Genomic DNA, 22593 nt, shown 5'->3' with positions numbered 1-22593 from the left:
GCTGCATGGAAAGTCCCAGGGGACGGAGGACACAAAGGAATATTGCAGTACCAGACCCGATGGACTTGGCAGAGACCAGCAGAGTACAGCAGCTCCCAGTGAGGGCCCAGTACCTCCTGCAGCACCAACAGGTTTCCTACACACTGATGCACTTGAGGCACAAGGCTAGAAGTGGAGAGGAGCTGCCTCTTTAATGCATAAGCAACACAGAATCATAGAATCACAGACTGGTTTGGTTTGGAAGGACCTTAAAAATCATCTAAATCCAACCCCCTGCATGGGCAGGGACACCTCCCACCAGCCCAGGTTGCTCCAAGCCCCATCCAACCTGCCCTTCAACACTGCCAGGGATGGGGCAGCCACAGCTTCCCTGGGCAACCTGGGCCAGGCTCTCACCACCTTCACAGCAAAGAATTTCCTCCTCATGTCTCACCTCAATCTCCTCCTTCCAGTTTTAAGCCATCACCCCTTTGGCTCTCACTACCTAAAAATAATTAATACAACTAATTTAAAAAGAAATAAAACCATCATTTGATCTATCTGGATTAAACCCTTGCAGAGTAACTTGAATTAACACTTCCCTGATAAAATTTCTCCCCTGGAAGGCCTTTGAAAGAAAAAAATCCCTTCTGAAATAAACTCATTAATAGTTACTGCATCATGGTGCTGATCAAATGGTAACATGAATTATCCTTAGAAGATTTATTCTAGTAAAACAAATCTTTCTAAAAGTGGTCAACAGGGAGCAGTTCAGAAATTCCTGTGACATTATCCTATGAATGCCACAGGAGATCCAGCTTCTTTACAGCAAATACAAAAAATACAGAAGTAAAAAGGAGAGAGAGTTTGGATTTAAGTTATCTCTTTCCCCTCCTACTTTTCTTCCTTTCCTTCTTTTGGTCACTGATTTTTAGGAGATAGAGGATGAGGAATGTTCTTGGTTGTAAAAAGAAAAAAAAATATTTAGATAGCTTTTAAAAAAAGACAATAAAATAATTTGTTTCATATTTTACAACACAACTTCTTTAGGTTTAGTGGCATGTGGTTGGATTTTCAACTTCAGGAAACAGAACATTTCTTACAGGCTGTGTCAGGAATAGGGGAATTTACATTTACATTTTAATACTTTTTTTTTTTCAGCTGAAATTATTGACTCCTTCTGTGAATTAAAACCACATTTGAAAACATTATGTTATCATAAGCAGGTAGAAAGTGTATCTACACCTACTCTAGCTCTATAAATGTCACTGCAAGGGATTAATGAGCCTTAAATTCTGACTTCTGGGTAACTCTGCCTGCAGATAAATCCAATCAGAACTGGAGCAGGAGGTAACTAGGCAGCAGTGGCAATTCACAATGATAGGATTTTCAAAGAGGTTTTTTATTTGAGATACAGCCCAGGCTCAGCATTGGCCAGTCTGGTTCTCTATCTTATCTGAGGGCATATTTTTCAACATCTTTTTCTTGCAGTGATTTAAGCAGCATGTTTCAAAATTCTGGTAAAGGACAAATCCCTACTCACCTCTGACTTGAAGGAAGTTTCATCCTCTGAATTGGACTCCTCCATTTCCACAGGTTTTTTGATCTCCTTGGCCTCATTTTCAGATTTTACCTTTTCCACTTTGGCATTCATCTTCTCCTTGGTTTGCTTCTTCTCTGGGTATGAGGAAGACGAGGTTCTGGGAGATGTCCCTAGGATATTCTTTACCCCTTTGGAGCTACTCTTTTTTTGTTTTTTGGCACTAGGCTTTGGTGACTCCACGTTGGAGGGCCTCTTGCTGGAAGACTTTAATTCCGGCTGTGGCCCACCCTTAGGAGAAGTGTTCTCCAGTTTGGTCTCCTTCACGGCCAGTTTTGGTTCCTTGAAAGCAGCTTTTGGAGGTGCCTTCTCCTCCTTAGGCAGTTTGTTCTCAGTTGGTTTTCTGGACGAGTCCTTCAAAGGCTTGTTTTGTTCTCTTTCAAGGTCTTTGGAGGAGTTTTTGCTCTCAGAGTCTTTCCTTGGCCTCTCTCTGTGCTCCTTGGTTACTTTGTGTGGCTTGGATGCTTTGCTGCTTTCCTTGTTTGCATCCTAAAATTCAGCAACAGAAACATGCAAACTTGGTATGGAATTGAAGCTCTGCACAGAACTACAAAACACTCCCATAAATCACACTGAAGCATTTGTTTAGTGTAGACATCCACCCACACACCCCTAATGTACCTACCTACCTCTGAGGTAGACATCTAGATTTCCCTAAAGCTGAGGGACAGAAATTGACAGCAGGGACTTCCAACATCTCCATTAGGACAGGATGAAACATGTTTCCCAAATTCCTATTCCTTTCCATGGACTATAAATGGAGATCTATAAACATCTATAGATGTGTAGTTGAGATTTAATCTGCAAGGTTAACATCTAAAGCCAAATAAGGGGAAACTCACTCTGGCTACATTACACAAAGTTGTACTTTGTATTTTAGGGGAAAAAAACCCAGCAACTACAGAGATTTTTTTTAAGGTTAAATCATACCTGTGACAACTACAATTTATATTTGCAGCCTGACCCCCAACTCACCACATGAATCACACTGCAACGTGACCAAAACACTGGAGGTCCCAACAGACATGAGAGCCAAAGTCTCCGATTTGTGGCGTTTTATCATCTTTATTAAGAGCCTTAAGACACCAATCATAGAATCATCTTAGAATCACAGAACTGGTTGGTTGGAAGGGACCTTCAAGAGCATCTAGATCCAACCCCCTGCATGGGCAGGGACACCTCCCACCAGCCCAGGCTGCTCCAAGCCCCATCCAACCTGCCCTTCAACACTGCCAGGGATGGGGCAGCCACAGCTTCCCTGGGCAACCTGGGCCAGGCTCTCACCACCCTCACACTCCACAATTCCCTCCTCATGTCTCACCTCAATCTCCCTCTGCCACTTTTCATCCATCCCCCCTTGTCCTCTCCCTCCCTGCCCTTGTCCCAAGTCCCTCCCCAGCTTTCCTGGAGCCCCTTCAGGCACTGGAAGCTGCTCTAAGGTCTCCCTGGAGCCTTCTCTTCTCCAGGCTGAACACCCCAACTCTCCCAGCCTGGCTCCAGAGCAGAGCTGCTCCAGCCCAAGGATCATCTCTGTGGCCTCCTCTGGACTTTCTCCAGGAGCTCCATGTCCTTCTTATGTCTGGGGGCTCCACAACTGGACACAGTGCTGCAGGTGGGGTCTCATGAGAAGCAAATAAAGAGGGAGAATCTCCTCCCTTGGCCTGCTGGCCAAGGAATCTTTCCTTTTGCCAACTGTTTGTGACCTCAACACACTTCTAGAAGTGGGTCTTCTGGGGAGCACAGGGGCATGAACAGGACAGCCTGAGATGCAGACACATGCAGCTCTGAGGGCAACCTGGAGGAAAAGCAGCAGGAAACCAGTGTCTCTTCAGCTACTGGCAATTTTCAAAGCTTGGGTCAGAGCCCTTTTCTCTCTTGTGTCTTCTGTATTTTCTAATGCTTCATTCCTGACCAAAATTAAATCAGCCACCTTAGTGATCTTTATTCTGTTTCATAACATCAACATCAGGAAAGCATGACCAAAGCACCAGAAGTGTTTAGAGCCCTGAACAAACCAGATATCAGAATTGAATTACACCAACCAATGAATTGCTGTTAATATTTGGGACTGTTCAGGCTGATCAAGTGTGTCTAATCTGCTACAAAAGGCACTGCCTGTGGATTGTTTCTCCTGTGCAGAATTACACAAAACCAGCTTCATTTCACGAAAGAAAAAAGAGAAAACTTGAGCTGCTTTGGAAGTCTCAACAACTAGAAACTGCTGGATGCAATTATCTAAGATGGAAATCACTAGGTTGACCAAGCACAGACTATTTTGTGTTCCTTATACCACTATCTTAAATAATTCTAATGACAGAGGAAGTCCTGATCCTCTCCTCAGCCTTGCTGCAAAGAAACACAAGGACTGAGGGTAGAGCTTCACATGACAGACAATGAAAGATCCATATAATTTATCCTCAGTATCAAGGATCCAAGTCAGAACAATCAGAGAGATTTTCATTCAACTTCATGTGCTACAGCAGATCAGGAGGAAGACATGGCTCACAAAAAAAAAACACAACACAACCCAGTCTTGGACATTTAATTTTCTTTTCAAAATTTCCCTGGAGAGAAGTCTGGCAAATCATAAAAAGGCCTCCTAAATGATGATGAGTTCCAGACCATTAGTGAGTGAACTGCAGAGCACAAGGAGGGCATTTTTTGAATTAGAAGCAGCCAGAAGCAGCTGCTAAGGCAAGCTCTTAGCAGTAAGTCACACAATCATGGAATGGTTTGGGTTGGAAGGGACCTTCAAGATGATCTAGATCCAACCCCCTGCATGGGCAGGGACACCTCCCACCAGCCCAGGCTGCTCCAAGCCCCATCCAACCTGCCCTTCAACACTGCCAGGGATGGGGCAGTCACAGCTTCCCTGGGAAGCCTGGGCCAGTGTCTCACCACCCTCACACTAAACAATTTCCTGCTAAATCTCCCATCTTCAAGTCCTGAAAGACTTTTCACTTCAGGATGACACAAAAACATGTATTGCTGACCTTTGACCCATGGGATGGCTTGGTCTTCTTGGGATCAGAGAAGGCAGAGAGTGGTATTGTGGGTAACATTGGATAATCAGGGCTTGGCCTTGAAACAGTTTCTGCTCCTTCTGGCATTACCATCACCTAGTAAGAAAGAGGAGAAAAAATTATATATGAGGAAAGTCATGTGGACTATTAACACATGATTATGTTAAGCCACTTGCTCGATTAACACCCTATTATTAATCTTCTGCATGGTGTTTTTTTTCCCTAGCTTAAAGGCCATAAAAATATATTGTCTAGGCAGTGCAACTCCTCAAATAGAGAACATTAAAACAAGAAAAAAAAATATGAAAGGCAACTTGCAATATCAAGTATTTTTCCCAAAGGGAACGTCAAGATTCTGAGCACAGGCAGGCAATAAAGCTCTGGACAACAACTGTGTGTTCTGCTGCAAATGCTCTTATCCTGCAAAAGGGGAGAAGGTAAAGCTGCAAGGAAAGAGCAAGACTTCATCAATTTAGGAGAAACTGAATTCACTCATTCAGAATAAAAACAAGAGAAAAATCAGGCCTTGGGTCTCTCCCTCAACAAGATCTTAACAAGCAGTGAGTTCCATGAATCACTTTCCTCTTTCCTTCCCCTCTGTCCTGCCAGAATAATCCTGTGGAAAATTTCCACTAGTTGAACAGCATCAAAAGTAATTCCCAGATAAAACACCTCAACACATAAGGAATACAGTAATAGAGCAGGAAAATCCTAGAAAGCAAATCATGTTCTAGAAAAGATTTCACCCTGTGGCTGAAAGAAGCACCTTCCACTTTGTGCCCAGTCCAGAAAAGCACTGACACACCAAAGAATTCCTGGACAGATCAGCTTGGAATACTTGTCACTCCTGAGATATACTACTGACAAATTTCCCCACAATTTTTTTACTTTTTCAGGCTAAAATTATGTTGTCTTTTTCACCAGAGGAAAATTTTGCCAGCAATTAAGACCATCTTGAATATCAAGTCCTTGAACAGAGGATAATTATACATGACTATAAACAGGGGGTGTCTCAGAATTCAGTCATGACATCCTCTGGCTGGTTAAAAACTTAATGCACTGTACCAACCCCTATCTTATTGTGCCTTCAAAACTATATTTTTTGCCTCCCACACCCACTTTCACTCTATATTCTAAACATTTTTCCTTATTTTTTTTATTCCCTAAGCCACAAGCAACTGACCTCAGGTTTAGAGGACATTTATGGATCAGGAAATACAAAGTATTAAGCTTTCCTGTGGCAAAAATGAGTATGGATAGACTGGGAGCCTCTCTTTTTTCTTGAGTTTTTTTATACTGATACAGCTCATGACACTAGGAAGGTCACAGATAACTGTAACTGCCTGATGGGCAGGCTGCAGCATCCACAGAAGACCTCTATTTCCAGAGGGGTTATAGTGCTTTGATATTAATGATCACATTTAAATTGAAAGTGAAGTGCCACCAATCAGCAATGGTTTAATTCTGCTTCAAGTGCTTCAGTTGTATAACCAGGAGTAAAAATTGGCTGGGTGATCCTTTTAGATGGATGTGGAAAACTGCAGCCTGCTAGGCTGGAACTGAGAAGAAACCCCTCAGAATAAAACAAGATCTCTGTTTCAGCAGAACCCCTCCAGATCTCCAGCACTTACCCCTCCAGCCTTAAGGAGTTTGCGTCTGAATTCCTTGGTGGGATTGTTGAAAGTCAGTTTCTCACAACGAAGGTGGTTCACAGGTGGATTTCCTTCCAAATTTAAGAACAGGTCGTACGTGAAACAAACCTTTTTTGGCTCCTCCTAAAAACAAGAAAGACTTTGGGAAAAGGGAAGAAGTCTGGCAAGCACCCAAAGGCAGAGGATTCAAACAGTTACTCCTGAAAATCCCAAATAAATCACTAAGTGTTGCATTCATAGTTTTCAGCATGAGATCAGAGAGCTAGAAATTAAACTATTAGGGCCTAAACTGCCTGAAGTTAACATACCATTGCTCAGAAACTCATGGCTTTTCATTGCAAGAGAAATGCACAGACAAGGATCCTAACTGACAATTGTCTGTTTAAAGCTGTTCAAGCCATCCCAGGAAAACACTGAAGCTTTATCCACTAGTCTGCTTGATCCTACCTCTTGTGGGAAGCAACTGTACTCTAAGTATCAATATTAAGAAAAGCATCATCCTTTATTTAGAGAAGGAACAACTTCTGAATTCCCAGGATCTCTGTGGGCACTGAGCAAAGATTCAACTCAACGGCACAAGGATGCCTCAGTTTGTACAATCCTTTTCAATATGCACGTTGCTGAATGGGAAGAGCTCCCCAGGCTTTTGAACTTCCTATGGGCACTTCCCCTGAAGAAATCCCCAGTTTGTAAGCATGTTGGGGGCAGGGGGATCATCTGCACCTCACTGGTTTTGTTCCACCTGCTGCAGAAGCTGCTCTGTGTTTGCAGTGCAGGATGGAAGAAAATCCTTCCTCCCCCCCCTCCTCCACAAAATGCAAATGTTGCACAGACTGGTGTGTTATAAATATTGACAGGACATTTCCTGCTATTATCTGGTGCATTTCAAGCTGAAAACTCCAAATGTGGCCAAAGAGACTCTCCTGCAAACCACCCAGAGCTTTCCAGTACATTCAGTATTTACATGAAGGCATCCCACATGCCTCATTCCACACACACCATCAAGCAGCTGCACAGCAGTCTTTTCCACAGTTCATACCCAGCAGCTTGATTTCCTGGTGTTGCTGCATTGTTGTAGGGGAACAGCCACGGGCTCCCAGCCCGAGCCATTAGATGGGATGAAAATAGGTTGAAGCCTTCAAAGAGCTTCAGAGCACACACTGACTCCTGCTGCCTGCTCGGTGAGGCCAACATCACTGAAGGAGCCATTTCTTGTACAAACTGCACCTCTAACAACAAAAACTGTGGTAACCACACTGGGTTTCTAGCAAAATCAGTACCCTGAGCTCCTCTGGGAGGCCAGGATTTTAGTCCTAACTCCCCAAACAGGGGGAGGCAGACACCTAATGAGGCACATATAGCAGAATTATCATAGAATCATGGAATGGTTTGGGTGTGAAGGGACCTTAAAGATCATCCAGTCCCACCCCCTGCATGGGCAGGGACACCTCCCACCAGCCCAGGCTGCTCCAAGCCCCATCCAACCTGCCCTTCAGCACTGCCAGGGATGGGGCAGCCACAGCTTCCCTGGGCAACCTGGGCCAGGCTCTCACCACCCTCACACTCCACAATTCCCTCCTCATGTCTCACCTCAATCTCCCCTCTCATGAACATGCTACCAACACAAGGGTCTTCATATACCCTCTTTTGGAAATGAATCCACACACACTGGAATGGGTTTGATGTCTACTAGCACAGATAAATGGGAAGAAGAAAAATACTTGCAAAACACACTGCATTGTCATTTTCCTCCTTTGCTACAAACATTGTCATTAACTGAATCATTAGTGAGCTCTGCATGTGCATGTTATGCTGGAGTTCAAACAGCAGCTGTAGAGGGTCCCTCAAAGTCTAATAAACTTAAATGAAGGATTAATAGAAATCCAAATGTAGCCTAAGAATTGTTTCTAAAATGCCCTTCCTAGTTAATACCAACAAATAAATGGATCTTGGATACATTCATGGTCAAACCCATCACATTATCAGAGCTCTGCTTGGTTAATTTGCCTGTTTCCTTTCAGAGTAGGAGAGAGAAGCAGCAGATTCATTTCCCTTTTAGATATCCCATTTTTTATATAGACTCAAAAGCATCAGAGAACCCTCCCAAATACTTATGGTGCCTCTGTTGACCATCTTCCACTTTTTGTAAAATTAAGGCAGTTTTTCAAAGTGATTTTTCATCAACTCAGAGATCAGGACTGCCCTGGGAACAGAGCCCTAGCCAAGCACCATGATCATTAAAATATCCTTTGTATGGTCTCAGGCCATCAGAACCTCCCCCCACCAAGTGAGTAGTAAAGATTACAGCAGTCCTAAAAGAAGGAACACAAAAGTCTCAAAGCAAAAAGCTGCAAATAAACATTCTTTCTTTTACTGCCTTCACTGATCAGCTAATGATTACAGCTCAAAACACTCCAAGGCTTAACCCATCCGGTCCTCCCTAAAAGGTTCTTCCCTCCAAACAACTATCAAGGGGGAAAAAAGGGGGGGAAACAAGGACAATCTCTCTCTCAATTGACCTGGACCTACACATCCTGACTTCAAATGGAAAGCCACGCTGAATCCCCAGGGCCACACTTCAAAGCCTTTCTAAATAACCCTTTGGGATCTACATGTCCCAGGGCTTGGAGTCACAACAGTGCAGGGAATTTTTCACCTGAGGAACTCAAGTCCAGGCAGCCTGTTTGCAAACTGCAACACCACTTCACCTACTCCTGCTTGAGCGTGAGTCTATGTTCAAGCCAAAGTTTACTCTTACTTTAATCCACCTTCTGATATTAAACCCTTGGTGCCAACAAGTGAAAAGGGGAGGGGCTGACTCTCTGTGGACATTTTGTTGCTCTTCAAGACCATAAACATTTTTTAAGGGTCTTACTTCAACAAAGGGCTTCAGAAAGGATGGATCCCATCCATCTCTAGCTGGTAGATAGCGCATTTATTCAGTTTAAAATCCAATGGTCAATTTGGACATGAAATGCTTACCCTGACATGGGATGCCTCAGCAAGCCACCTTAGAGCCTCAGTTTGTATCTGCCCCTTAAGTCTCACCATGCCAGAGAAGTAAAACAGAAGTGTGTCCCACAAAGCTAAGGCCAAGCTTTATTTGCTGCTACTGTGAATTTCCCTCCATCCAGTGAATCCCCTACTCCACCTCCAAACTCCAAAGCCTGATACACTTTATTTTTACTGTCTTCCAGCCCATTTTCTGCCACCACACCACTGCAAACATTGGAGTTGCTTTATTTTTCTTCCGAGTTCTGAAGCAATGGGTTAAATTTCTTTTGGCACTTTCAGTAAGAGGAGGAATTTTTCAAAGTCTTTTGTTAAAATTTCCTTGTCTTGTTTTCAAGGCAGGGTGTGCCCTTTGCCACTTAAGACAAATCAAAAGAATTTCACTGGTAGCGTGTGCACAGGGCTCATAAATCACTTTTAGAAAGCCATAAAACAAAATTATCTACAAAAATCTAGCACACCAAGGAAGCAGGCTCATGGTTATTCAATAACTCTATAACATCTAACACCACTTCCCTTTTGCCATAGAGCCAGCCTGACGGAGTCATTTATCCGTAACCAGTTCATAACCGTAGAAATGAAACCCCCTTTTCAGGCTGGTACAACCTGTTGGACTGGTCTTCCACCCCAGTTGGAGGCAGGACATTTAAAAGTGAATAGCCCAATATCCATTTTTTTTTGAAGCAAGCAGCCTCGTGTTACACTCTGTAACAAACCCATGAAACACCCTTATCTTTTCTGACATTCTATGTGGTTAAGTAAAATAACAGAGAATAGCATTTTTGGAACTCTCCCCCATCTGGAGTCTATTATTTTGTTTGAAGATTAGGGAAATGCATTCAAGACAAGCATTTAATAACTTATTAGCTCTTACAAATACATGTGATAATGCTGGCAAGCCTAGTGAAGCTCCTACATCCATCAAGGTTCCTTGCCAGGCACTGCCATCTACCCACCAGCTGGAGATGCCTGGCCAGGGCTACCAAGGAGATGGAGACTATTTACAGGGAGTCACTTGGAAAAGACAAGGGGTCATGAGCACAAGTTGCTCCTGGGGAGATTCCAATTGGACACAAGGCAAATTTTTCACCATGAGGACAATCAAACATTGGCATAGTCTCCCAAGGGAAGTGGTGGATTCCCCCACATTGGACATTTTCAAGTCTCAGCTTGATAGGGTGCTGAGCCATCTGATATAAATTATAGTGGCACCTAAAAAGGTTGGACTAGATGATGGTTCCAAACTGGTGTTCTGTGATTCATGTCCCACACTGAAGGGCTACTCAAACACAGTTTAGGCCTGGAAAACTGTCTGCTCAGATAGAGGAATGGGTACTCCATAATATGTATTAATTTATGACCAAAAAAGAGGTAAAAAAAGTTTCACCCTTCAGCAGCAGCACCTCAGTGCTGCAGGTTTGCTAAGACAACACAGACAGATCCAAAAACTGTGAGCAACAAATGCTTCCACTCAAGGGCCAGACAAAATAACAAGTTTTACTCCTCCTTCCAGGGCTTTCAGCAACACTGAATAAATAACAACAGGCTAAATCTCCTCCTCCAGGGCAGAGACCCTGCCCCAGTGAGGCAGCAATGTGCTCAATGTCTCTCACAAACATGGGCTCTCCAACCACCTTCCTCAGGACTGTTGTGACTGCTCCAGTTTCACTCACCCTCCCAGATGTGCACTCAAGTACAAGGTCTCAGCCCTCCTACTTTGAAACACAAATAGTTTTCCCCATCTCCAATCTTTTTCTATGTATTTTATCTATCACACCTCTAAATATCACCTGAGGGGGAAAAGATCCATGTTTTGATTTTGAACCTAAGTGGGAAAATCAAACAGATTTTTCAGCTTTCTTTGCTTATCTCCCTTTTCACTAATAGAAAAATAAAGTTACACATATCCATCATGTAAATGCTGGAAGCCTTTTATCTCTAGCATTGAAATTGGGAGGTAGTATCTTTAAATGGGCATTAATGCATCATCTTATCCATGTTGCATTCATATCACCTGCCTTATACCAGGATAGCATGAAAGTATAACTAGACCTTGGGCTTCTTTGGGGGGTGGGGGATTGATCTATTTTGATTTGGATGCAAAAAAACATAAGAGGAGATGAATACCAAAGTCATACCTGTCTCACAGCCACCAGATTACAACACATGCCACTGCAGAAAATGTATTTAGAGACAACAATGAAGCTATGAAAAAAAAGCCTCTAGATGGCTGAAATGGAGTCGGGGAGAGGGAAGGGAGAGAGCAGCAGAAAAACAGCACAGCATTTATTGTACCCAGTTTGTATTGATTCAAGCACCAGAAGCCACTAACAGCAGCCCTCATTACAGGAAGGAACACAAAGGATTTAAGAAATAAAAATAGCACACTAACATTTTCAGTCCAACAATCCCAAGTGATCCACTATCATTAGTCAGCTGTGCTTTCAGAAGCTTTATCACTCAACCTGCTGAGCCCCTGCCGGTTGTTTTTCTGGTTCAGTTACAGAAGCAAAGGCTCCAGCAGGCCACCAACAGCAGATGAGACAGTCCTGTGCTCTGCAGAGACCACTGCAACACTCTAGGAAGCTTAGATAGGCAGACTGTCCAGGTTCACAGCAATATTCAAAATACAGAACCTATAATTCAAATTACAAGACCAGGAACGCACCTAGTTATTGAGGAACGGAATTACAGCACAGGAAGGACAAACACAACAAAGCAGAACTGTCTCCAGAGGGTAGGAACAGGCTCTGGCTCCATTCTGAGTACTCTGCTGACACTTCCCTGTCTGAGAGGCACCAAAAGATTCAGTGGGTCCAGGAGCACTGACTCTCCTATGGAGCCAGGCTGGGAGAGTTGGGGTGTTCAGCCTGGAGAAGAGAAGGCTCCAGGGAGACACTAGAGCAGCTTCCAGTGCCTGAAGGGGCTCCAGGAAAGCTGGGGAGGGACTTGGGACAAGGGCAGGGAGGGAGAGGACAGGGGGGAAGGGACGAAAACTGGCAGAGGGAGATTGAGGTCAGACATGAGGAAAAAGTTCTTCCCTGTGAGGGTGGTGAGAGCCTGGGCCAGGTTGCCCAGGGAAGCTGTGGCTGCCCCATCCCTGGCAGTGTTGAAGGGCAGGTTGGATGGGGCTTGGAGCAACCTGGGCTGGTGGGAGGGGTCCCTGCCTGTGCAGGGGGTGAGACTGGATGATCTTTAAGGTCCCCTCCAACCCAAACCAGTCGCTGATTCTCCCACTCCAAACAGACAGCAACAATAACAAAAAGAGAGAACTCCAACACAAAGAGTTAATGGGCAGTTTTATGTGAAGTTTCCTAAAAAGATGCCTGGTGGAGTTCATTAAAAATATTCTTGAGTCATTCTTAGTAGAACTGTTCCTTAACAGTGAAGAGGCCCGTGTTTCTTTAGCCAAAGCAAAGAGCACACTGGCTGTGACAACCACTATTTTATCATCCTAGTAAGAAATTAGAACAGGGAAAGGAAACTACTAAGAAAGGAGGCTGAAAATGTGGAAAAAACATTGCAGCCAACCATGGCAAAGATCAGCCTTCACAGATCAGCTCATTCCCTTCTTTAAGTCCTTTCTCTTCTCACCTTTACAAAGCTAAACATGCATCAATAAACAAATCCCAAAGCCTTTGCAACTCTTGTTTCAAATGAGAGGACACACTTAAATCATCAACAAAAAGGTGTTGGAATGTAGGGAGCATATGGCCAGGGAGACCCACCCAACTCCTGCCCAGCCACCACCAAACAGCTTTTTCTGCCCAATCCCAGAACCAATCCATAACATCTACTTGAAAAGAGTTACTCAAGGATGAGTCCCAACTGCTGTAATCAATTCAGAACAATATCTGCTCCACACACAACAGCTGATCCCCAACAGTGTCAACAGGTTTACAAAGATCAGAGTGAACATATGGTCTCCAAGTAGTAAAGACTTATTTATTTGGTGCTTTAATGTCACTCTCTTTAATGCAGGAGAAAACAGGCTGTATTCTGAGCCTTTGCCATTCCTTCTCCTTCCTAATCTTATTAATTTCTACTATATTCCAGTCTTTGCTTAACTTTTCTCTTTGCACTTCTGTCTTTACAGAAGTATTTACCTCTTACATTTCCTCCAGCTGCACTTTCTGACCATCATCAGCTCTTAATATTTCAAGGTAGCTTTATTGCCAGGCAATAGTGGTCAGAGGAGCCAAATTCCTCACATCATCAGGCAGCCTCTAAGCTTCCAGCAATCCTAAGCACCAGGCTTAGCTTGCAAATGTGCAGAGAATGTAACATTTGCTGACATCAGGATGGAAAATTTACTTTGAAGCAGTAAAAACAGATCTCAAAAAACATCAGTATGGCTCATGTGTTACATGTTCATGGCTGAACCTGGGAATGAAGAAGGTGTCTGCTCAAATGGCCTGCTAGGAAATGAAAGAGATCCACTTTTCCCTCAGCCACCGCTTGCCCCAGCTTCCCAGTGGTGGTGCTGTCCCAAAACTCCATCAATAGTCAATTTGCCAACTAGTTTAAAAGTGGAAATTAACTTCTCCACAACACGTACATTTAAAAAAAACCAAAAAACAGGGCAAAGATTCTGAAGATTTGTAGCTTTGAAAAGAACTCTGCAACTGAACCTATTTTTCCTATTTCTTTTTCATCTTCCTGAAGACCAAAATGCCAAAAACAAGGCTCTTTCTCCTAAATTAACTGCTACTTCCATTGTTTCCACCAAGAACAGAGACCACCTATTTCCCTTATTTATAAAAACCATCCTATCCCTAATGCTAGAAAGAACAACCCTGCAATCACGTGCTGCTAGAAACAATGAGGAGTGATGACCCCAATGGGTGTGAAACCAAGTTATTCTGAAAAGCTGCCAGCTCCATATTCTGTAAGGAGCATGGAATATAAGGGATGGAGAGGAAAAAAATAACATAGGAATGCAGGAGAGAGTCAAAGCAAACAAGTGCACCTACAAAAAAATAAAACACAACCAAAAAACAACCACCCCAAAAAAATCCCAAGAGAGGTAGAAATGAGAAAGATCCAAAGACTCATGGAAGACAAAGTCATTTGAGACCTGCAAGGAAAAGGCAAGTGTGAAAAAAGACATGGTGAAGAAAGGAAAGAAAAATAAAAGGTAAGAGTAGAAACAAAGCACAGCTCACCCACCCCAGTCAGAGATCATCCTTACAAGAAATCAGTTTGGAGGAGTTGACACTTTTTTGGTCAGGAATGTAAAGGTAAATTTTGAAGCCGAATGAGGCCAACATGCAGTGCAGATGGAGAGTTGCCTGATTTCCATCCAAAACCTCAGAAAAGCCACCAGAAATCAAACTACTTTTAAGCTTTTCAGGTTTGTTTGGTTGTTTTTTTGCATTCAAGTCATAGTTTGCAATATTTGCCAAAAAAGCTGCTTCTATGAACAATTTCACCCCCTCCCCTCTAGCTGCCATTTCACTTCACATCCTTCCCCAGCCACCCAAAAGAAAGTTGGGGGCAAAATGTTCCCAGCTTGTGCAGACAAATCACCTTGTGGTTCTCTCATGATTTGCCCTATTACTTAGGCTCATAAAGTGGGTAAGAGCAGCACTGTAGGCCAAAAAATAAACTAAAAGATTAATTATTTACTAACGACACAGCCAGGAGAGTAAATTGTGCTGGACTGGGGTGAGAAGGAAATGACAGATACTTTGGTGGGAGGCACAAGGAAAGGATGCTGGGGAGCTGAACAGAATGAGGTTTTTAGATGTGGTCTCAACACCATTTCAGGCAGTGACTTGTGCTTAGAGGGCTGAAGGGACTGGGGGTGAGAGCACACGTTAAGAGTGGTGTGGCTTAATGGTCAAATTTGAATTTATCTAGGTTCCCTCTTAGGGATAATAAATACTAATAGAAAACGTTCTGCTCGAGCAGTAATCAAAACCAGAAAGATTCAGGATTCATGTTTAACAAAACAATTTAACTGAAACTGAGTTAATCTGAACCCAAGTGCTCAAATCCCTATTTTCATAACCTTCTGCAAGTCATGTAGCACGTGACCTCTGTGGTGAGACTTAAAGCAAGCAATAAATCCCCAAGTTTAACTTTCATATACTTGCTGGCAATGCATCGTATGATTGAAAATATTCAGTGCTTTGTTTTTGGAAAAGTACTGAATCAGAATGCGAACATTTTTAACATAACTGTAAATATCTGTCCTATAGATGCCAATCTTTGTCTTGGGCCTCTAACAGTTCTATACCTGTACAGTTTATTTCACAATAATGCAAATTAAAAACCAGATTTTAAAATATATTGCCAGTCAACACAGTATTTACATGTTTATAAAATCAGCAGTTTATGTTTATTTACTTTCCTATTAGTGTAAAATATTTTAAAGTGCTTTAATATTACCCATGCTAGAGAAGCATGTTACAAGCAGCACAATCTCTGCTCAGAATCTCTAGGACCATCACACTGTCCTGATATTACCTTTCTATACAATTCCATTTCTGCCAAGAGCTTTCTTTTGAAGTCTGGCAGGAGCTTCCAACTCCCAGTTAAATTCTATTTATTAGACTAATAAAAAACACACACATAAAACAGTCACATAACTTAGAGTCTTTCTGTCAGGCAGTCTCAGGTTCTGGCACAGCTCAAAACAATTAGAAGACCAGAAATCAGATTCTACCTTATTTTTGAAGTGTACTTCAATGGGCATAATGAAGCCTGCGTAGCCAGACTCCTCCACTTTGTAAGGGGGCTCCTTGCACACTGAAAAGAGAACAGACAAATGTTAATTTGGAATATAACACAATTTACTCTGAGCCAAAAAGAAGTTGTAAGATGAGAAAAGGGCTTCTGAGAACTCAGGATACATTGAAAACACTGCCCTTTGCAACAAAAAATAAGATGGTGGTCTTGGGCTTAGTTAAGAACATGAAAATCTGTTCTTAGCTCCTCCCATGGAAAGGAAACATAAAACACTTCATGCCAGAGTCTCTCTGTGATTCTTCCCCCCCCTTTTGCACTGAGATACAATTACATTTCTGTGCTGCTCCACAACAATACAAACTGCCCCTTAATGATGTTTTGCAAAAAAGGCAAAGACCCAAAAGGTGGGAATTTGAACAGCACAGAAAGGTAAAATTTACTTGGGTGCCAATATTTATTAACCAAGACACCATAGCACAGAGCAGGTTTATTTTAGTTTTAATTTCCCTGCAATGCTCAGTCTTCATAATTACATAAGAGCTGCCTCATCCCAACCTGGAGGGCATGAAAGCTCTGCTACTTATTCACACACGGAAATGGAGAAAGGTACAGCAATTTTGCTGCTAAGGTCACAGAGCTGCCTGGTGCAGAAACACCAATTACAAACATTAACTACTTCTAAGAAATTAATCTACATGCTTCCTGCCTCAGTTTCCCTGTCCCGCTACCTGCTGTGCTTTCATGGAACAGGTTGCCCAGGGAAGCTGTGGCTGCCCCATCCCTGGAAGTGATGAAGGGCAGGTTGGATGGGGCTTGGGAGCTGGAACTAATTGGTTTTTAATGCCCTTTCACACCCAAACCATTCCATGATTCCACGATTCTATGAATCACTGAATAATCAGAGTTGGAAGGCACCTCTAGAGATCAAGTCAAACTAGATTATTCCTTTCTAGGAATCCTTCCTATCACCTGCCACTGCATTTCCACACAGTGAGAGCCAACTCAAAGGATTCTAGGATCATTTATCTGGCCAAGACCCATCTATATATAACAGCTGCCAGAAGAAACACAAGACCCAGACAGATATTCTCCCTCTCAGGAACCGGATGCACTTCCACATAATTCATGCACTACAAATATATATAAATAAAGCCAATTAAGTAATTACAGGAATTCAGTGCAAATCTTTTTACCTCCTCTAAAGAATTCCAAGTAATTAACATGATTAGGAAAGAGTACCTCAAACTTAAAATGCTTTCTTTAATGTAGATATATTATCCCCAGCCCTAAGCACTTCCACCATCATAAAGGTGTTAGAAAGCAATTCAGGAAATTCATCTGTGAAAAAATAGTATATCTAAAAATAATCATAATCTCTAGACTGGCTTTAACTTGAATTTCATACAAGAACCCTGTAATTTAGGGGAAAAAGCCCCAAACTAAAGAACACTGCCAATATGGCAGCATGGAATCTTAAGATTATCTGCCAAGCAGCCTTTGTTCCTTTGCTGCTCTCTTCTAACATATTAGAATTACTACACAAGCAATCTGCCAGCAGCCCAGCCCACCAACACCAGCAGATTCTGCTCCAATTAAGTGTGAACCATCTGAAGAAGCACTTCAAACCATTTATCTACAACCCAGACATGCTTAGAACACTGTGTCCAGTTCTGGAGCCCCCAACATAAGAACATGGAGGTCCTGGACAGAGTCCAGGGGAGGCCACAGAGATTATCCAAGGGCTGGAGCTGCTCTGCTCTGGAGACAGGCTGGGAGAGTTGGGGTGTTCAGCCTGGAGAAGAGAAGGCTCCAGGGAGACCTTAGAGCACCTTCCAGGGCCTGAAGGGGCTCCAGGAAAGCTGGGGAGGGACTTGGGACAAGGGGTGATGGAAAAAACTGGAGGAGGGGAGATTCAGGTTAGACATTAGGAAGAAATTCTTTGCTGTGAGGGTGATGAGAGCCTGGCCCAGGTTGCCCAGGGAAGCTGTGGCTGCCCCATCCCTGGCAGTGTTGAAGGGCAGGTTGGATGGGGCTTGGAGCAACCTGGGCTGGTGGGAGGTGTCCCTGCCCATGGCAGGGGGGTGGGACTGGATGATCTTTAAGGTCCCTTCCCACCCAGACCATTCTATGAAAATTATCCATGCAATATCTATGCAAGCTGGAATTACCAGCAAGCTTAGGAAAGGCTGCAAAATGGAGAAGCTGGAAAAAATATGTCTCTCTAAAGGTAGATGATCAGGCAACTGACCGAGCAAAGCCCATGTACTACCCCAACAAAGTTGTTTGTAACGAAGTAATTACACCAGATGACAAGAATTGTGGCACAGCAGATTGTAACTTTTATTCTCTAAATTAGCTTTCAGCTCAGTATTGCACTTGCTTATCATCCATCAGTTTTACTACATCAGTTTGAAGGAGATTCGACACAGACTCGATTTGCACCCTTATGAGCTTTGAGCTGCTTTCCCCTCTGGACTCTCACAAATAACCCATGTAGGAGACAGATCTCAGACACCCTGAGTGACCAGCAGCCTTGCAAATAAGTATTTCAAAGAATAACCATTACAAAGTCATTTACAGCAGCAATGCTCTGCATTCCATGTAACACTCTAACCAATGCTTCTAAATATCTCCAGGGGGTGTCAGGAGGATGGGGCCAGACTCTGCTCAGGGGTGCCCAGGGACAGGACAAGTATTAATTGGCAGAAACTGGAGCACAGGAGGATTCACCTGAATGTGAGCATACACTTCTTGACTCTGAGGGTAACAGAGCCCTGGGACAGGCTGTCCAGGGAGGTTCTGGAGTCTCCATCCCTGGAGATGTTCTAAACCCACCTGGACATGTTCTTGTGGGATCTGCTCTAGGGGATCTTGCTCTGGCAGGGGTTGGACTGGGTGATCTCCAGAGGTTCCTTCCAACCCCACCACTCTGGGATTCTCTAATAACACTAGAAATGCAGTTACACAATCTTAAGCAGATCTAAGGTCTTTGCTGCTACTGAAAAGGGCAATTCCTGCTCCTCCACCTCAACCATACACTCCTGCAGCCCCACGCCAAAGATAAGGCTGATGTTGCTGCACAGACAGAACATATCCAGCAGAAAGCAACACTACAACCTGTACACCCTCCCCAGCCTTGCTGACTGCACACTGCTTGTGCACACCTGCAGCTGGAACATCCAGCCTGCGGCAAAGTGGCCACAACTCCTTTGGCATCATTCATTTCTGCTGGCTTAAACATCACCTGAACTGGCACCTGAGGCTAGGAACTGCAAGAATCCTGGTGGCAACTTAATGACCACTGCAGAAGTCTCCACACTCCAGTCTGTATTCGAGTGTCTCTCACCAATCACATCCTTCCAGCCTTTCTTAGTGAATATGAACAAATCAAACCCATTTTGTACCATGATTTATCTTCAGTCATGACATGTCCTAAGAACCTGCCTGTAGCAGGCAGCATCTCATCTCCAGCCCTTTCATTAGAAGGTCCCATTCTCCCTGACCTTCCTCAAACAAAGACTGTCAAGGTTCAAGCTGAAGTGCCTGCAATGCACATTTTGCTCCTCTTTAAGAAGATACTTAACAAAGAATGACAGTTCAAGACAACCTTGACTCACACAAGGGTTCTTTCACACAGGGAAGACCTAATAAAGCATCTTAAAAAAAATAAAAATACACTCACCTCTCTTGGGTTTTGGGAAGCTCTCATGTAGCCTGAAGACCACCCTTTCCACAAAATGCTGGATGTCAAACTGCTCTGGGCCACGGACAAACACCATCCAGTCATGAGTAAACCCCTCCGTGGTGGGCTTCTTCCTCAGTTGGGCTCTGTGCCCCAGCTCCAGTTTGACTTGAACTGTGCACTGTTTCAGGGTAGAGAAAAAACCATCAGCAAAATGAAAGCTTCCATGTTACACACAATAGCTGAACCCCCCCCCCAGACACAAGACACTAGATCACCACAGGGGAGGAATTCAACAGCCTCCACAGAGATTCCTCTAATTCTGAAAATTACAGTGTTGTCAATTGAAAAGGTACCACAAAAATAGCTCCTAGCACCATTTCCTGCCAGTTTTCTTCCCAATATTAACACTGCAGAGAAAACAGCTTTAGAAGAGGGATGGGTTTATCTGCCTCACTTATCTACTAAATTGTGAGCAAAAGCCCTAACTGAGGAATCTTTATTTCTAGAAAGCGTCGGAGAAAGAACTTGGTGTTCACAGCTTAAGAGAATTCAAAGCACTCACAGAAAACTGATCTTGAAACAGGAAAAATTGGATCATGAATGGGTGGTTCTGATGTTCTCTGGAATATGCAATCTATTAGGATATAGCTATGATGTTCCTTGTGTTCTTTTAAAGGCATTTTATTAATGCACTTTTAAAAACCAAGTCTAACATAGGCCATGTCTGCACAACATCCAACACTAAAATGACCTAAATTCTGATTTGCACTCCTGAATCTTACTCCAATCATAGATTAACAAGAAGGTGTATTCAGTGTCTCACCCAAAGCACAAAATCCCATTGAATAAATTAATTGTGAAGATCCAGATTTTACTGCAGCCTTCACAGTCAGAAGAAAGCAAATGAACTGAAGAGCTGTGACAAAGGCAAACCTGCTTCAGACACAAGTTTTAGGGCTTTAGATCTGTAGAAGCAGGGAATTAACACCTCAGGGATCTGACAACTTCCTAATTTTGTGCACATTCTTTAGACAAAGTAGACCAGCAGCACAGTGATCACCAACAGCCCAACAAAACCCAACTTCAGCAACTGGAAATTTGTTTTAGAAAGGGCAGTTTTTAGTCCTCACCCCCTTTTTTACCTAAGACTTGAAAAATAAGTGCCTTGTTCTTTCTGGCAGTTCTCAATTACCATCAGGAGAGGCAACATTGTTTGTCATTACCTGGATTACAGGTGGGCAGAGCCAAGCTGAAGGAGGAAGGGAAGAGAGAGCTTCCCAAAATCTAGACAAATGTTTAGGGAAAGTATTATCCTCATTTTTCCACTGAGGAACTGCAGCAAGGACTTATGACCACGATGAAGGCTCCAAAAAATACATATTTGGCATATCAAACCTAGTATGCTATGGAAATGTGATTTTCAGAGCATGGTTAATACTTTGAGAAAGCACAAGTCACTCAAGCTCAGGACTTTTCTTTGTAAGAAGATCACACAAGAGGTCTGCACAGCACCAGCCATCAAAGCTCGACCTCCCAAATTGCAGCCCAGTTCCAATTTCAACTCTAAGCCCCAACACACTCTTCCAGGCAATTATCTTCATAGCAAAATACCTTCAGCTGCTATTCAGCCCATCAATCCTAAGACTGGGGGACAAACTCATCTAATTAATTGCTTCACCTGCTTCACTACAACATTTCTTGAGGTTACCTTTCTCTGCACCTTCTCTTGGCAGGCTGTATTTTTTCCCTATCCTGTGCTCTAGGGCTTCTATACCCTGGCTCCATCTGACTTCTACTCTGAAAATGAAGGTCCATGGCCAGCTGTTCTTTCATGTTGTAAAGGAATAAGAAAAAAAGGCAAGGTGTGTTTTACTCCAAGCCCAGCAATCTCCCCCACAGTGAAAAAGCATTATGTGGAGGCTGCCTGCCTAAATCCTAAGCTCCCAAGGAGGGTGTTTGCAGGCCAGCTTTATCTGGGATACTTCCCACAGTGTTCACATCAACTGAGCCAGTCTGTTCTGCAGCTTCCCGTTATCGATTCCATAATTACCCTTTAAATTGTGCTACTGTTGCCAGTTACTCCCTATCTCCACAGAAGTGCAAATGACTGTCAATCTCCAGGATTTGCCTTTCTACTTGAAACGGCTGAGAAATTTTAGCTGAGAAACAGATGGGACTAACGTGGAAGAGAACAAAATTAAACAGAAGAGAGAACTGTTTAACTGAGAGTGAAAGTTGTACTTGCTACACTCCTCACATCTCGGTCCAATTAGCAATCGCTACGAATTAAGGCAGAAGTTGAGACACATTTGAAAAGAAGATCTCCCAACGTATCAAACACCCGAAGTTGCTCCTCTGAAAATGGAGGGTTTGTTGCTTCTTTCCCCCCCACACCCCTCTAAGCGTGTCTCTCAACAAAGGGAAATCGGGATCCTATTCAAACAATTTGTAACAATACAAAGGAGTCCGCTTTTCAACTTCTCAATAAACATTCTGAAGGCTGCTCGGGCTTTTTGTTTGATGTGCTAATTGCCTAAAAAGCCAGAACCAGTTTCCAGTCGCTCATCCTTTGGCTGATTATTCACAGGATAGCGGGGCTCACCTCCTGAACCTTCAGCCTCGGAGGGAACCTGTTCCCAGCTCGCACACAAAAGGCCTGAGAGCTCTGGATCACCTCAGGTAAACTTCCAGCATCCATCGCCAACCTCTGCAGCTCCGCAGCCACCCGGGAGCTACCGGGCAGCTTCCCACCGCCTTCCCGGAGCGGGAAGAGCTCTCTCGGTGGTATTAACCCTTTGCACGGCGGCTGGAAAAGGGGAGGGGTGGGGGGGAGCAGGAACGCCGGCACCTCCCCTCCCTGTAATAAAGCCCGGGCAGGAATTTGCGGGAAATGCTGCTGCCACCCCCCGCGGCGGGCGAGGCTGCAGCGCGGCCGCCCATGAAGGGGGG

At 43.6% G+C, this 22593-nt stretch overlaps 1 protein-coding gene across 1 annotated transcript in view; it reads right to left on the bottom strand.

Annotated features, from left to right (window-relative positions):
- The window catches only part of MLLT1 (myeloid/lymphoid or mixed-lineage leukemia (trithorax homolog, Drosophila); translocated to, 1), a 30548-nt gene extending 8206 nt beyond the window's left edge, over nucleotides 1–22342 (bottom strand). Inside the window, exons 1-6 of the mRNA XM_010005580.1 lie at nucleotides 22247–22342; nucleotides 19642–19822; nucleotides 15937–16019; nucleotides 6234–6377; nucleotides 4573–4698; nucleotides 1523–2068 (exon numbers count right to left, since the gene is read on the bottom strand). Of these exons, the coding sequence (XP_010003882.1) occupies nucleotides 1523–2068; nucleotides 4573–4698; nucleotides 6234–6377; nucleotides 15937–16019; nucleotides 19642–19822; nucleotides 22247–22342 (1176 nt within the window). The remainder of the gene's footprint in view (nucleotides 1–1522; nucleotides 2069–4572; nucleotides 4699–6233; nucleotides 6378–15936; nucleotides 16020–19641; nucleotides 19823–22246) is intronic.
- Between the last annotated feature and the right edge of the window lie 251 nt (nucleotides 22343–22593).

Source organism: Chaetura pelagica, unplaced genomic scaffold (genome assembly GCF_000747805.2).
Source record: "Chaetura pelagica isolate M959 unplaced genomic scaffold, ChaPel_1.0 scaffold741, whole genome shotgun sequence".
Lineage (NCBI taxonomy): Eukaryota > Metazoa > Chordata > Aves > Apodiformes > Apodidae > Chaetura > Chaetura pelagica.
Note: the sequence above shows the minus strand (reverse complement) of the source record. Positions and strands in the feature narration are given on the sequence as shown.